Here is a 16,826-nt window from a genome sequence, read left to right on the forward strand (position 1 = left end):
GATGATGCCTCCACGACTCCCCGCAGCACAGAAGCCACGCCGACGCCGCCCAGCACAGAAGAAGCTCCGACCCCGCCAAGCCCGCGCACGCCGACTCCGCCGACGCCGGAGGCCGACCTCGCTGTCTGATGCGCTGCACGCGCGTCCTTTCTTTTTGTACGCCGAACTTTTCATTCGATCGCCGAACTGTGGCCGCTTGATCGCCGGATTTGTGGCGTCTATTTTATGAGCGGGAATGACTACGTTTGAATTTGCCGCGGCTTGGGGGCGGCGCCTGGGGGCGTGGCTTGGGAGCTAGGTTGCCCCCAGGGGCGAATCTAGCAACGGTTCGCCGCAGGCCGCTCTTTTTCGGTGCCCTGAGGGCTGAACGGCTGGAGATGCTCTTAGCTGGAGCATGACCTGATGAGCAGTAATCTCTCCTTCTCAGCAGGAAAATCATGGCGAGTTTTTTCGTAACCGAATCGCATTATTAGTGCACTGCCGTGACGCGATTCTTAATTGCAGAGCGCGCAGGTCCCCGGCCGCATTGATGGGCTACCGTTGGGGGGCTTAATTAGCAGTGTCGCACTTAATCAGCAGTGTCCGGCGAGCTAGCAGCTGGGCTCTCGCAGAGGAAAAAGAAGGGCTTCCTTCTTGTGAAGGAAAGTCACGTCCCCAACAAACCTTCTGGCTTCTCTCCCTGACACAGTGCTGTCCCCCCCCCCCCCCCCCCCCCCCCCACGGGGCCGGCGCGTACTACTATTTTATCCCGCAGCGCGCCACAAACCGCAGGTGTCTTGACCTCCAATCCATCGCCTCTTCGCCTTGCTTGGAACCTACTTGATCGCTGCCTCACCTCGCTCACTCACTCCTCTGGCCGAGTTAGCTTGCAGTTCTTCACACGCACGCTTCCCCCATATATACCCGACCATATATACCCACCAGGCAGCCATCCATCGGGAGGAAGCAACCGTCCATCGACCATACCGATCGCCATTCCCTCCATCCATCCGCGTTGCCTTGCTCATCGTCGGCGTAGCTAGCTACGAGGCCAGCAGCTGCCGTAGAGTAATCAATAGAATGGGACGTCCGTCGTCCGGCGGCGTGGGGGAGCCCAAGCTCCGCAAGGGACTGTGGTCGCCCGAGGAAGACGAGAAGCTCTACAACCACATCATCCGGCACGGGGTCGGCTGCTGGAGCTCCGTCCCGAGGCTGGCCGGGCTGAACCGCTGTGGCAAGAGCTGCCGCCTCCGGTGGATCAACTACCTCCGCCCTGACCTCAAGCGCGGCTGCTTCTCGCAGCAGGAGGAGGACAACATCGTCGCGCTCCACCAGATCATCGGCAACAGGTCCGTACAATTGCAAATTCGCAGTGCAATACGTTCTTCAGTTACCATTGCAATTTTTCAGACAGTGGGCTGAGTGTTTTGGGACGACATATGTACTGATGCGTGTGTGCGTGCAGGTGGTCACAGATCGCGTCGCACCTGCCGGGCCGGACGGACAACGAGATCAAGAACTTCTGGAACAGCTGCATCAAGAAGAAGCTCCGGCAGCAAGGCCTCGACCCCGCCACGCACAAACCCATGGCCGCCGTCGACACGGCCACGGCGGCATTGCCGGACGTGGAAGACGAAGACCGCAAGCCCCTTGCCGCGGCGGCCGACGGCAGCCTCGCTCCGAAGCAGCCGGCGGTGTTCGACCCGTTCCCGGTGTGCGCCGACTACGGCGCTGGGTTCACCGACGACCTCTGCCCGGCGAACGCGGCAGCATTGTACGGCCAGTTCTGCGGTGCAAAGGAGGGCGCGGACGAAGACGCCGGGTTCGGCCCCGCGGACTACAGCTGCGTGCTGGACGTCCCGGAGAACCTGGGCTACGGGGAGAGCTCCAGCAACAGCAGCAACCGGAACTACGGCGGTGAGGTGGGCAGCATGCTCGACGGCGAGGTGGGAAGCGTGCTCGATGGCGAGGTGCTACACTGGGCCAAGGCGGAGACGGCCTGCTTCGCGGAGATGGAGCGGCAGCACGACGTGCTGCTGGAGTATGAGTTCTCGCTGCCCTGCCAAGAGCAGAGCCTCCTCGCAAATTTCGAGTTCAACTACTTCTGACTTTTTCCTTTTTCACTTTAAAAATATATTTTCTTTCTTTCTCCCTCCATTTTTTAAGAGACAGGGATCATACCATAAAATCGCAAGTTAGTGCTACTTGAGGTCATTTATAGCATCATTTCCAGTTTTATAGGCGAGTTAGCTTACTTCATTGAGTCTTGCTATGCGTACGATTCTTACTTGTCCGATTTGATACGACATAGCAGATCAAGCTGTCCAACTCCTGATCCAAACGGCAACACACCATTAGATTAGGCATCGTACAGAGTCGGATAGAATAAAATCGTACGCAGAGTAGTTCCGTACTTCATTTTGCATGCTGAACAAATTAGCTACTTTCAGTTTTTTTGAAGGGCAGCTACTTTCAGTTAATTGTTATTTTATTACAGTATACACTTCTAGGGCAGTTGCGCGTCATAGCCAACAAGCCAAACCGCGTGAGTTGGTTTAATATATTGACCCTCGATTACTTTTGTGCATGCACATGGATTCTATCAAGATTTATATTAGATTCATGACAGTTAAATTTTTCGGAAATGTCTTTCATGGTTCTGTGCTTCTGTGACCTCTCAAGTCACTAGCAATTCCTCGAAGCATGCCTCGGAGGATAGGCGTGATTTGCCTTAGTTATCCGTGAAATATTGTTTGTTTTATTTTGAACGCCAATAGGTGGCGTAATTCAGCTCGGGAGTTATCCCGACAAAAGTTACTACCGCTAAAAGTAAATACGTCTCTGACCCGACAGTTGGGCAAAAAAAAAGGGTGACGCAACATCAAATTGCAAATACTCATTTCGATGTTATTTTAAATAGTAGAACAACACAAAAAATGCCACGATGTACATAATAAAAAAGTCTTTATGTTCAAATTGATCAGGTATTGCACTTCCAAAAAAATGAATACAGAATTTGACATGCTAGAAATTTAGAAGAAAATATATAAACTACCACAATTCAAATTTAGAAGAAAATATAAGTATAGCAAAACTCCTAGCCGCCGTGTTCGTGTGTGTCGCGTCCCGGATGAATATGGCCATGGGAACAGCAAGCTGATCAAATCATCTGTACGTCTGGCTCTCGGGTGTGCATGCATGTACCTATGATCTGCCCGGTCTTAATTTTGGTGGTGATATCTCACCTGTTTCAACACAAGGACCTGCCGATCATGGTCTGCATGAGCCAATCAAGGAATTTATTGGGGGATGAAAAATCTGAGATCGAACGCGTCGTCCATCCCTCTCACGTACTCTCAATGCCAAGTGTGTGCTCTACGACTATGTACGAACTTGGCTACTTGTATAAACTGACGACGTGAGGAAGAAAGAACGGACGACGTCGGCATCACCTTCTTTTTCAACTTTTCTCCACGGGCGCACACCTTTGTGACTGGCATGTATCAGCTGTTTTGTAGTTACGGCACTTCACAAACTGCTGCGCCACATCGACCCGGCAGTCGGCCTCAGTCTACGTCGCTGGCCCTAGAGGTTGTCGCCGGAGGATTAAAAGAGCGTGCCACTACCACTGCCACGTCGATCTCAGACGTGCATGTCGCATGGGCACAAAACTTGCATGCTATTTTTTTTCAGTCTTACATTAATGTGCCTTTTCCCTCAGCTCTCTCTGAAGTTCGATTGGGTAGGAAAAGAAGAGAGCAACTAATCAAGGAGTATTCATTTCGGAGATCCCGCAAGGGTCATTTGGGGTTGGGCTGGGAGCGTGCCACTTGGCGCGTTCTCAGCCGCCGCCACGTCTTGTGCTATGGACGCTCCATCCGCATTTTTTTCTGTACGCGTTTCGGCTTTTAGATGATATTTTTCGGCTTTATGGGTTTTCCCTGGCTTTGAAAAAAATCGAGATTTACTTTTGATGCGAAAGGACATGTTTTTTTCCTTTCCCTTCTGCGAGAGGCATGGATTTGCTTAAGCGAGAGGCACGACCTTGCCTCTCACAAAAAGGAAAAAAAATGTGTTCTTTTTCTTTTTTCCTTTACCGAAAAAGGTTTTCACCCCGCTTTATAGATAAAGCAAACCGCCCGAGCCAAACAGCCAACAGAGTTCACACACACACACACACACACACAAACACTCAAAGTCACAGCCGCACACACCGCACGGTACCAGTAGGGTTAATGCTGAGGGCACAGCTCAACAAGCCCTAAGAACAAAAGGACACACACAAAGACCGCCACGGACGAGTCCAGCCTAATCAGGCTCCGGCGGCGGTGGCGGAAGCGGGGGCGCCATGCGGAAGGCCATCGATCGAAGGTCGGTGAGGAGGGTGTCGATGACGCTCTGGTCCTGGGGGCGGCTAAGCGGCCGCCAAAGCTGCAAATAGCCACACATTTTGAAGATCGCGCCAGTCGCACGTCGCAGAGGCACTTTCTGAATAACGAGCTTGTTGCGAATATTCCAAAGCGTCCATGCTAGGATCCCAATGCACAGCCATCTAATATGGCGGTAACGCGGGGAGGAGGCATGGATCTCCGCGAGTAGGTCAGGGAAGTTGGTATTGCACCACTGTCCGCCGACCGTTTCACGGAAGCACGACCACAGGAACTGGGTAGTGGAGCAGTTGAAGAAAATGTGGTTCGAATCCTCCACCATGGCGCACAGGGGACATATCCCGTCCCCAGGGCCATTGCGCTTGCGGACTTCCACCCCAGAGGGGAGACGTCCCCGGATCCACTGCCAGAGGAATATCCGGATCTTGAGGGGGAGACGAATGTCCCAGATCAGGCTAAAGGGCTCAGGGGCCAGCGAAGGGGCGATGGCAGCATACAAAGACTTCGTGGAGAAGCTTCCCGAGGGCTCCAGGTGCCACGCCATGGAGTCGGCGACGCCCTCTACATCCATTGGCAAGAGAGCGATGCCCTGTAGAAGGGCGTCCCACGCATCAACCTCCTGGGGGCCAAAGGAGCGCCGAAAGGCGAGGCGCCCTAGGTCAATAAGGGCCGTCTCGACGGAAATTCGGGGGTCTGCCGCAATGGCAAATAAGCCCGGGAAGCGGGCGGCTAGAGGGGAATCCCCAAGCCAGCGGTCGAACCAAAACAGGGCCGAGGACCCGGAACCCACCGAGATGGAAGTGCCAATCCAGAGCACAGGGAGGAGCTGAATCACAGCCTGCCAGAACTGGGATCCCCCAGAGCGCTGGCAGAAAGCAAGAGGTTGTCCTCGGAGGTACTTATTCTGAATGATGGTAAGCCAGAGGCCGCCCTCCCCGTTGGCGATACGCCATAGCCATCGGGTCAGGAGAGCAATGTTCACGAGAGGCAAGGATTTACTTCCGCGGGAGTCACGGCCGTGCCTCTCAGAAAAAGAAAAAAAAAACATGTTTTCTTCTTTTTCCCTTTCAGGAGAGGCAAGGATTTACTTCTTCGTGGAGGCACGGATTTGCAACCAATAGATTTCTTCTCTCTTGGTAAGTTTACCCCAAGTGTCATTCTTTTTCAAATGATTCCATCTCATCATGCATAGCGGTCATCCACCTATTATTATCACTAGAAATATAGCCTCGGGATATGATGAATGTTCAATTTCTTCTACCATGCATAACGCATAAGAAATAACATTGCACTCTTCAATTAACCTTGGGCATGCATCGGTACCAGTCCGCCTAACTCTGTCACCTGCAACATTCCAACTTGGAGGAACCATAGGCTGATTTGGAGTAACAAGTTAATTATCAACAACAGATTCATCATGTGCATCAACATTTTTCTTATTAGATGTATCACCGGAGTCAACAACATTCTCCACCCGAACCATCGGTTGCTGCTCATTTTTAACAGCAACATTAGTGGATGGAACTGTTGGGAATTGAAAAAAAAAATGTCCTATGAACTTAAACCAGGATCACTATGTTTGCCATGTTTTATAGAGAATCCGCCAAGGTTTTGCCATCTTATCTACAAAACACGGCATTTTCTGAAATTGTTAGTACTTACTACTAGCCCAAGCCAAATTGGACATGAACTGTTACACAAAACATGTTTTCCTTTTGCATCACGACATTTTTATTGTAATCGCCATGGCAAATTTATTGTATTGACCACGACAAATTTACTGTGTTGACCTTGGAAATTTCAACTTGTGGTTTCCATGGCAAGTTTACATATTTTTTAATTTCGTAATTCATGCCAATTTTAGAAATTGTGTAACGTTCACGTGGCAAACGCTAGAGCAATTCTTGTTGTTCATATGATAATTTTATGAATTTTTGTTTTCATATCTACCACCTTTTTTGTTAGCATGGCAAATTGAAAAAAAAATCCATTATGTTCACATGGCAACCTCACAAAAATTCGTTAATGAAATCTCTATCTACAGCATGGCAATTTTGTTTTGAAGAGCACCGCAATATAGAAATATGTCATTTTTAATCTATATCATGGTAAATTTATTTTTAATGGCATGACACTTTTTAATATTTTGGATCATGGCAATTTTCTTGTTTGATTTTTTTATGACAAACAAAATATAGAGCATGGCAATTTAAATATTAGGATCAAGACATAATTATTATTAATGTCATGGCATATTTATTATCTCAATCATGACAATTTTCTTATTTGATTTTTTATAACAAATAAAATATAGAGCATGACAATTTTAATATGTGGATCATGTCATTTTTATTTTCATGCCATGCATTTTTATTGTCCATGAAAATTTCCCTTGTTTTCTTATTTTTCAATGTTGAATCATTTTCATTGTAAAACTAAAAACTTGTTGCCATGGACACTAATTTATTTTGTCATTGCAACTCAAATTTGAGAACCACGACAAGTTAATATACATTTCTTAGTGTATGCTGGCAATTTTATATACGTCGTTTCTTATTTAATACGGAAATCTGCCATGTATGATTTTATTTGATGGCATTTAAGTTAAAATAGTTTTTTTACATGGTAACTAGCCTAGATCATTCCATCGGAAATTGTTCGCCATGATGATGATGATGATGATGATGATCCTGTCTGACTTATCCAATTTCTCCTTGTGCTCTAGGAAGACCATAGTTTCCATGCTCCTTTTGCAAGCATCACCTTTGGTTCATTCACCCGTGGAAAACTTGATCCCTTTTTCAAGGGGGACAAGCCGTATCGCCATCATCCCCTCAAATTTCCCAATGCCGTTTGACAAAAAATCCACCCAGGCAAGCTGTGCCGCAACAACAGCCTGCTAGCTGCCTGCCCGTGCGGCCGTGCCGACACCTCGCCGGTCAACCCCCGGAATGGTACCTGGGCCCGTGTCGAGTTGTCGTGCCACTAAACAAGGAGGGCAACAGCTTACAGTGATATAATTAGCCTGCTGACAGGTCGGGTTTCCCATGAAAAAACTGAAAATCTCAGGGTCGGCGTCAGCTCGAGAAGGATTTCACGGGAAGCAACCGGCACGGCATGCATGATTTGCATGCACGCACACCTTGCTGCAACGCCAGAATATTATTGGTTCCATTGCTTCTGTTGTCATGTTGTGCCTGATTAGATTTTAAACGTGATTGCGATGGCTCCGACTCCATTTGAGGTGGCACCATTTGGATCACCAGCTAATTAATTAATTACTCAACAAATCGCTTGATACGAACTGTGATCTGTAATGAGCTAGTGACACGATAACATTTTCTATGGGGTATACTGTGTAGCAAATACTCCATCAAATCAAGACTGGCTATTCGTTAGTTTCGGAGAACAGGAGCTTGAATAGTTGAGAAGTCAATCACTAGTCGGTAAGCTCACTCTCCACTCGATTCTGTTTCTAGAATCTAGATTGCATGCACGGCTGTTGAATATATAAAACCCTGATCAGAAGCTAACAATCTTTAGTGAAAACAACATGTACATTAATTTCTTTCCACCATGACAAAACATGCCAATGGCTAGCTAGCTAGAGAGCTTAGCGGCAGAACAAAACAATTAACAGTTGCACATTGTTCTTCAGTTTATTGTTATCACCTTACCCATACAAAAGCTTATGTTACAATACATGGTGCCTGTCCAATCTCATAGACTCTAGCATATGTCATCATCGAAGCCAAATCAAACCACCTACCTTAATTAACCAGCACAAACCACCTAATCAATATTCTGTGAACAGGCAATAGATAGTCTAAAGAATCAGTACTATCTAGCCCTACCATGAAAAGGGCAGCCTAATTAGGTGAGCTTAATTAATTATTTAGTTTTCATGCATGGCTTGAACAACTAGCTCTCCTGCGGCCATTGTACTGAACGACTTAATCATCCGGGGTACTCATGCTAGACAAGTGCACATCACGCCATCTGTTGGGACGGCAACGGCCTAGAGCACTACACATGCATGCACCAAACCTCTCCATAATTTCTCTCTAATGTTTTTCAAAAATCTTCATGAGATTAGCACATTAACAATCAAGTGTGGCCACTCCAATTCATATGCAGGTGTATATGATTAACTGCCAACTTTATATGGCATGATCGAGACTATGATCTATGGAGTATTACATTGTCATATTTTTATGTGTGTGATTAGTTAGCTTTGGGCTTGCATAACTTGAAAGAGGAGCCACAGCCAGAGGCAAGGCAGCCGGCATGATGCATATTCTGCTCTATTTTTCTGCTTTCCTATCCGCTTTCCTTTGTGGACGAGGCAAGTCAAGATCCAGGGCTCATCTCAAGTCTCTGGCAGGATCTTTTGGTGCACAAAAGGGGCGTCCACTTGTAGAAGCTAATCGATTAAATTTGGTCGCTCTACGTGTTCACGGAATCTCCAGTCATAATAACATAGTGACTACGATCTTTTGGTGCATATACTAGCACGGTCTAGTATCACTCTCCGGTAATAATAATAAGCTTATGATGATGCCTCGTGTTGTTAATTTATGCTCTCAAGACTGTCGGCAAGAATGTCACTAGTAGTATATGCTTAATGAACCACACCAGCAGTACATGGAACCTAACATAGTGTATTAGTGTACTGCAGTTGTAAAAGGACAATAATTAAACTAAGAGAACATACGAAATGGAACTCAACTTGGTAAGATGAATTACATATTCCGGTCATGAAATCTGAATCACACGTATCTTCAGTCTACATCGCAAATTAGGTCGAGTGCACGTAGATGCTGGTAGTCGTGCATGCATTGGTTTCTCTACCGATGGAGTAAGGTACGCTTCTTCGATCAGTAACCGACAAACTTTCACATCCAGGCGACAAGATTTGCCACATGAACTCCGCACGACCATGATATGACCCCCCCCCCCCCCCCTTGGTTTGATTTAAAAAAAAAGCTATGGTGGTCTAGCTAGCTAAGAGTAACTCTAGCAGGCGTGTCGTTTGTGCGTAAGAACCGTTGGTATGGTGATCAACACATATAAAGATACTCTGTTGAGTCATCATATGTGTTGCGATCATCAAAATTTATGGAGCTCAATCAAAAAATTACTCGTGGTCTTCAAATATGGACGTTGTGCATTTGAGGTAAGTTCCAAACCAAACAGCTCGTGCGGCTAGGAATCTTCATCTTCTTCCTCCTCGAATCACTACAAGGTTTGAAGCAGTGATGCCACCCATGACCAGTACCACCGACATAGAAGATCACCGGTGAGGGGGCGACGTGATCGCCAACCGCCTGCCACATTTATGACAAGCCCGTTCCCACAGATACCGGAGCGGCCTGTTGGATGGCCGCCAAGCGGCATCATCCAGATTTATGAGGATTCCTCGTGTTGCTAATTTATGCACCCGAGCCTATTAGCTACACCGTGACTACGATTTTTGTTTCTTTGCGGGGTTCACTGGCATATACTTAACACACTACTAGCCACTAGTAACCTAAGAGCATCTTCAATTGGATCCCCTAATTCATCTTCATATCTCCGATGGCACATGCCAGATAGATAATTGAAATCCAATCAGACCCCCTAAGCTAGCCCAAATGATCGGTCCGACATGCCACACTTTCAGCCCAGATGCCCTTGGACGCGTCCGCCACATCAGAATGGCCCGCGGGCCCTTGGGGAAACCAATCGTCCACCTTAGAGTCTAGAGCTCACTAGTTTGGTGCCCTTATTCATGGCGCCATGTCGGCATGTTGCCCGAGGAGCCAAGCACCCGACTATTAAAGCCGAACGGCGAGGGACAAACCCTAGCCGCCCTCATTTTTTGTGACATTCCTGCTTAATAGGAAAGATAAACTATCATATCAACAAGGTGCACCTTCATTTCTGGGAGCCCGTCTGAAAGAAACCTAAAAGTTAAGCATATTTGGCTTGGAGCAATTTGAGGATGGGTGACCGAATAGGAAGTTGATCCCGTGTGTGCACGAGTGAGGACAAAGTGCATGTCAAGACTAGTGTTGGTCTATGGGGCTAGTCTAGATTCCAGGCTCAACGTCCAGGGACCGGTGGGTGAACCGGTGGATTTGATCGGGGCGTTACATTTCCTCCTTTTCCCTACCCTCCTCGTCGTCACCGTGTCCCTGTCCACTCCGACCTTGTCATTAGCAATGGTCCACGAGAAGGTCATGTACCACAAGATGCTCACGTTGGAGCGTCGAGCGGAGCTTGCGGCAGAGGTGCGCGCCGCCGAGGCATGACGCGGTCCGCATTGCGGCCGGCTAACCTCCGAGCTCCTTGGGGCCGTGCTCGAAGTAAGGAGGAGGAGTTGGGCAGGCATGTTGACCCCGCCGGTTCGAGGTGGCGGATGCCACGGACGGTGAGGGGGACAACATCCGCTTCCTCTCAATGGAGGAGGCAGACGAGCAGTTCCGCCTTGCCCAAGCCGAGGAGATGGAGCACCTCGCGGCAGAGGCGCAAGTCGGGCTCGAGGCCGAGCACACAGGCAATGTCACCTTCGCCAAGCTCACTGCCGACCCTATCATTGTGGCCGATATCTGCACCATCCTCGACTCCCTCGAGTCCAAGCGGGTGGTGGCGGCGAACCGACACGATATCCACCTCTGTAACGTCTAGCAGGAGCGGCTCTTCGCGTGCGACGCTGACGACGAGGAGACACCCTCATTTCGACCCGCCGCCAATGACTACAAGGCCATTGGCTTCGGCAAGGGGGTCATTGAGCTCTTCTCCGATGAGGATTAGGAGTAGAATAGTATCTAGTTTACAATCTCATTTTTCTGGTTAAGCTTGTTTTTATCTACCTATATATGAACTAAGTATAAAATCGATGTTGCATGGTTTTGTATGGATTTAAGTGTTTGCAAATGGACGGTTAGGTTGTCCTGCCAAATAAATAGGGGTTGGGCTGCTTCAACCGTGATTGAAGATGCTCTAACATAGCAGAGTAGGAGTACATGGGTCTCCTGGAGTTGTAATGGGACGAGGCTATAAACTAATGACAAATCTTTGTATTTTCGAGATGCAAAAGAGAAGTCAACTTGGTGAGGTTGACTACTTATTCAGGTCCTGAAATCTGAATCACATGCATGTTCAGTTCAGTCTCCATCGCAAATTAGGTCGAGTACACGCACTAGCTAGTGTACGTAGGTGCTGGTAGTCGCGCATGCATTGATTTCTCTACCGATCGTTGAGGTACGTATACAGGTGCGCTTCGTGGATCAGTAAACCACACGAAACTCCGCACGATCGACTATGATATGATGTGATCCCCCGCCCTTCGGTTTGGTTTGAAATTAAATCGCAGTGGCGGTCTAGATAACTCACAAACTCGATGGGAAAAGGAGAGGCTGCCCACCTCCGGTGAAGTAGCTTCCAACTTTGCCAAAAAGGAACAGTACACTAGTGGACAATTCCACAAGTGCAAGCATGCATGGCGCCAAAGAACATGCATGCATGGATGGCGCTCCAAATCCGCGAAACGAATGCTGGTCATCATATCCACGGTCAAACCGGCCCAGCAAGCATTTCCCAGAGTCATGAGCCACTTCAATTATTTCTTGTTCCAGATTAAAAAGACCATACTTCTGCATCTTTCGATCCGTTCTTTCTATCTATGATGATCAGAAATGTGGACGTCCCTTGCGTATACGAGGATCGACCCCTACGTAGACGGACAGCAGCCATGCAGCAGAGTGCAGCAACAGTTGTCAGCTACTCCGTGCAAATCCGTTGGAGCTCGCCTAGCATTGCTTGCACCACGCTCGAAGCGACCGTCGACCGGCCGGTACGTACCTACGTACGTACGCGCGTCGATGATCGATGGAGCTCCGGCCAGCCGTCCGTCGGGCACGGACGGCCGGGACACCGGCATGGCCCACATGCAACGCAACGCTCGCGATCGCGACCGGCTAGCGGACGTACACACGCCCTCCCGTGTGGTCGCCGATAGAGCTTTCTCCAACTCACGCAAGCTTTCCCAACTCCACTCTCCCGCCGTTGCCTTCTCTTCCTCCTTTTTTATCTGTGGTGGTTTATTGTGGCGATTGCAAGCCACCTCCCGGCGTTCGGCCTCTCTCTCTCTCTCTCTCTCTCTCTCTCTCTCTCTCTCTCTCTCTCCTCAAGATACGTACACACTCCTCCCATGGCGCTATCCCATACATTGACGTCGTGCAACTTTTATTTGCGTGCATGTGTCCTTCTCTACGCACCAACCGGCCGGGCAAAAACAGAAAACGGATGGAACCCGCATTAACTGACACGTACGTACTGTGGGAGCACCGCAACGCAAAGCATGCAACTCGTGATGAAACTGAAGTTTCAAGATGCATGCATGCTTGTTTTTCGTCCGGGATCTGATTGCACGGTTGAAACTGAATCAACACTAGCGGCCTCCCTCTGCATATATATGTATGAATGTGGCACGACCACCGTATCAAAAATGCACAACATGTGCGTGCTACAGTAGTTAACAATAGTGCTGCCGCTGGAAGGCTTCAAGAAAGGGGTTTGTGGCCGGCCGGGCGGTCTTAGTTTGGACCTTTTTGTACTATGATTGCAGAATCGACCACATTTGACGCAAACGGCCTCACAGATGGTGCCGTACGGGCGACTCAAGCAATGGAGCATGGCTTTTCCTGTCCTTTTTTCATCAAATGTATCTGTCTGTCTAGGCCACTCGTGCAACATCTCTGTTGTGTATACAGAAACCTCCTTTTCCCTTCAAGTACAAGGATCAGGTGCCTTCCGCTTTATTCGGCGTGCACTGCTGCTATACCAAGCCGGGCCCTCCCCGGCGACCTTGCCGTCCCGCTCAGGTTATATTAATTACTTCTTTTTCAATAAAGAGGCATATTAATTACTCTCTCAGTCTGATAATATAAGAGTGTTTTTTTATAAGAGCGTTTTTGACAGTACATAAGAGTGGAACGGAAGGAGTAGTTGGTTTTCATGATCACCAGAGAGAGCAAAGCATAGCGTAAATCTTCTCTTTTTCAGCAGGAAGTTTCAGGCCTTCACTCTGTTTGATTTCATCTCCCCATGCACTTTCTCTGTAGCTAAGCTAGCTGGCAGGTGACTGCAAATTACCCGCTGATCGACACGATTTACGCGGTAATCGTCGGTCATAAGGTCCAACAAAATTGAGCTGTACCCACTGTCCACGGTCGATGGACGACTAGCCTGCAAAGTTATGCCGGAGTTGAACACGTTTGTGAACACTGTTGTCGACGCCGCTGATTTTCTGATCCGCCAGCTGACTCTGCCGTACAGCCTTTCTTCTTCATGGTAACGTGCGCCGTACCTTTGTGTGATCGATGTTCTTCCTTCCTTCCTTTCTTCTGCTTTGGCAAAAAAAAAACGACGAAATTTTTCGGCCATCACCTTATTTTGCTATTTCACCGACACGTTCATACGTAGATATACTGTGGGTTTTGTCTTCGCTCGCAAATGGAGCGTGGATCGTGATTGTGAGATCATCGACGGGCCCGGCCGGGCAGCGCGTTGATTAATTACTCCCCCGAGACGCCATTGTCGCTGCCGCCACGAAGCAAACAGGAAAACGATCCATCGACCGATTGTCCAGCACGAGCAGCATCCATCGAGCTTAGGAACAGGCCTTTTAGATCAGTAATAAGCACCGAGTCCATCCATCGATCGATCTCTGTATCTGGACGCGCACCTGCACAGCAGACGGGACGTTGTTTGGCCCCCATGCACGCGTATCAGATGGAACGTGAAGGTCGGCAGGGGAAGGCCGGCGGGCCGCTGGTTCCCGCGACGCGATCGTTGAGGTTAATCGGCCGGTGATTATTTGACGATGATCAGTTAGCTCCAGCATGACCTGATGAGCAGTAATCTCTCTTTCTCAGTTGAAAATCATGCGAGTTTTTTCGTAATCGAAACGCATTATTAGTGCACTGCCGTGACGCGATTCTTAATTGCAGGTCCCCGGCCGCATTGATGGGCTACCGTTGGGGGCTTAATTAGCAGTTTAGCAGTGTCGCACTTAATCTACAGTGGCCTGCCGGCAAGCTAGTAGAGAGGAAAGAAGGGTTTCCTTCTTGTGAAGGAAACAACCCCATGACACACATACCTTCTGGCTTCTCTCCCTGACACAGTGCCCCTGGCCACACCTTCTCTCTCTGACACAGTGGCCCTGCCTGTCTCTGCTCCCTCCCCTCCGCGAGAGCGCGCGCCACAAACCGCAGGTGTCTTGACCTCTAATCCATTGCTTCTGCGTTGCTTCGAGCCTACTTGATCGCTGCCTCACCTCACTCCCTCTCTCTCGCCGAGTGAGCTTGTGGTTCTTGCACTCACGCCTCCCCGATATATACCCGACCATATATACCCACCAGGCAACCATCGAAAGGGAGGAAACAACCGTCGGTCCATCATTACCGATCGCCATTACCTTCATCCATCCACGTTGCCTAGCTAGCTCATCGTGGATCAACAGAATGGGACGCCCATCGTCCGGCGGCGTGGGGCAGCCCAAGCTCCGCAAGGGGCTGTGGTCGCCCGAGGAGGACGCGAAGCTCTACAGTCACATCATCCGGCATGGCGTCGGCTGCTGGAGCTCCGTCCCCAGGCTGGCCGGGCTGAACCGCTGCGGCAAGAGCTGCCGCCTCCGGTGGATCAACTACCTCCGCCCCGACCTCAAGCGCGGCTGCTTCTCGCAGCAGGAGGAGGACCACATCGTCGCGCTCCACCACATCCTCGGCAACAGGTCCGTGCAATTGCGAATTCGCAGTGCAATGCAATTTTTCAGTACGATTTTGCAGTGCGCTGAGTGAACTGAAATATTTGGGACGACATATATACTGATGCGTGTGTGCGTGCAGGTGGTCGCAGATCGCGTCGCACCTGCCGGGCCGGACAGACAACGAGATCAAAAACTATTGGAATAGCTGCATCAAGAAGAAGCTCCGGCAGCAAGGCCTCGACCCCGCCACGCACAAACCCATGGCCGCCGCCGACAAGGCCACGGCGGCATTGCCGGACGCGGAAGACGAAGACCGCAAGCCCCTTGCCGCGGCGGCCGACAGCAGCCTCGCTCCGAAGCAGCCGGCGGTGTTCGACCCGTTCCCGGTGTGCGCCGAATACGGCGCCAGGTTCGCCGACGACCTCGGCGCGGTGAACGCGGCGGCATTGTACGGCCAGTTCTGTGGTGGAAAGGAGGGTGCGGACGAAGACGCCGGGTTCGGCGCCGCGGACTACAGCTGCGTGCTGGACGTCCCGGAGAACCTGGGCTACTACGGGGAGAGCTCCAGCAACAGCAGCAACCGGAACTACGGCGGTGAGGTGGGCAGCATGCTCGACGGCGAGGTGGGAAGCGTGCTCGATGGCGAGGTGCTACACTGGGCCAAGGCGGAGCCGGCCTTCGCGGAGATGGAGTATGAGTTCTCGCTGCCCTGCCAAGAGCAGAGCCTCCTCCCAAATTCCGAGTTCAACTTGGAACAGTACTTCTGAATTATTTTTTTTCCTTTTTCATTTTAAAAATATATTTTCTTTCTCTCCCCCTCCATTTTTAAGAGACAGGGATCACACCATAAAATCGCAAGTTAGTGCTACTTCAGGTCATTTATAGCATCATCCTAATTTTATAGGCGAGTTAGCTTACTTCACCCTGCATGCTGAACAAATTATAGAAACTTTCAATTAATTGTATTTTATTGTCAAATTACACAGATGTACACATTTCTAGGGCAGTTGCGCATCATAGCCAAGAAACCAAACTGCGCGAATTTGTTTAATATATTGACCCTTCATTACTTTGTGCATGAACATGGATTCTATCAAGATTTATATCAGATTCATGACACCTCAATTTTTTGGAAATGTCTGTCATGGTTCTGTGCTTCTGTGCCCTCTCAAGTCCCTAGCAATTCCTGAGAGCATGCTTCGGAGGATCGGCATGATTTGCCTTAGTTATCCGTGAAATATTTCTTCTTTTATTTTGAACGCCAATAGCTGGCGTACGTCAGCTCTGGAGTTATCCCGACAAATGTTACCGCTAAAAGTAAATACGTCTATGAGCCAATAGTTGGGCCAAAAAAAAGCCCATTTTCAGGTGACGTACTATCAAACTGCAACCCCTAAAAAAAATTAAATTGCAAATACTCGTATTTTGATCTTATTTTAAATAGTTGGACAACACAAAAAAAATGCCATGATGTGCATAATAAAATTTTCTTTATGTTCAAATTGATCAGGTATTATACATCCAAAAAAAGAATAAAGAATTTGACATAATGAAAATTTAGAAGAAAATATATCAACTACAACATCTCTAGGATTTCATACATAACTTACGGCCAAAACACAAAATAAATAAATATAACTATAGCAAAACTCCTAGTTACCAGATGAAAAAAATAGCATTTCAACTTAAATGCCATGAATAAAATC

The 16,826-nt window shown here is 48.8% G+C and overlaps 2 protein-coding genes across 2 annotated transcripts; both read left to right on the forward strand.

The window, feature by feature from the left end:
- The first annotated feature begins 767 nt into the window (after positions 1–767).
- On the forward strand, positions 768–2,238 carry LOC109772571 (myb-related protein Hv33). Its single transcript, XM_020331251.4, has 2 exons — positions 768–1,328; positions 1,445–2,238. The coding sequence occupies exons 1-2, from the start codon at positions 1,060–1,062 to the stop codon at positions 2,085–2,087; spliced, it is 912 nt and encodes a 303-aa protein (XP_020186840.1). The 5' UTR covers positions 768–1,059; the 3' UTR covers positions 2,088–2,238.
- A 12,330-nt stretch (positions 2,239–14,568) lies between these two features.
- LOC120961822 (myb-related protein Hv33) lies at positions 14,569–16,184 on the forward strand. The gene is made up of 2 exons (XM_020331252.4): positions 14,569–15,144; positions 15,260–16,184. The coding sequence occupies exons 1-2, from the start codon at positions 14,876–14,878 to the stop codon at positions 15,885–15,887; spliced, it is 897 nt and encodes a 298-aa protein (XP_020186841.1). The 5' UTR covers positions 14,569–14,875; the 3' UTR covers positions 15,888–16,184.
- Positions 16,185–16,826: the final 642 nt, after the last annotated feature.

The sequence above is a fragment of the Aegilops tauschii genome, chromosome 1, assembly GCF_002575655.3.
Source record: "Aegilops tauschii subsp. strangulata cultivar AL8/78 chromosome 1, Aet v6.0, whole genome shotgun sequence".
In the NCBI taxonomy this organism is placed as follows: domain Eukaryota; kingdom Viridiplantae; phylum Streptophyta; class Magnoliopsida; order Poales; family Poaceae; genus Aegilops; species Aegilops tauschii.

What these genes read in the sequence shown, in the direction of transcription:
- LOC120961822 (XM_020331252.4), top strand. Translation starts at nt 14,876, where the DNA reads ATGGGACGCCCATCGTCCGGCGGCGTGGGGCAGCCCAAGCTCCGCAAG. An exon ending in CACCACATCCTCGGCAACAG is followed by an intron (nt 15,145 to 15,259) that starts GTCCGTGCAATT and finishes GTGTGCGTGCAG; the next exon opens with GTGGTCGCAGATCGCGTCGC.
- LOC109772571 (XM_020331251.4), top strand. Translation starts at nt 1,060, where the DNA reads ATGGGACGTCCGTCGTCCGGCGGCGTGGGGGAGCCCAAGCTCCGCAAG. An exon ending in CACCAGATCATCGGCAACAG is followed by an intron (nt 1,329 to 1,444) that starts GTCCGTACAATT and finishes GTGTGCGTGCAG; the next exon opens with GTGGTCACAGATCGCGTCGC.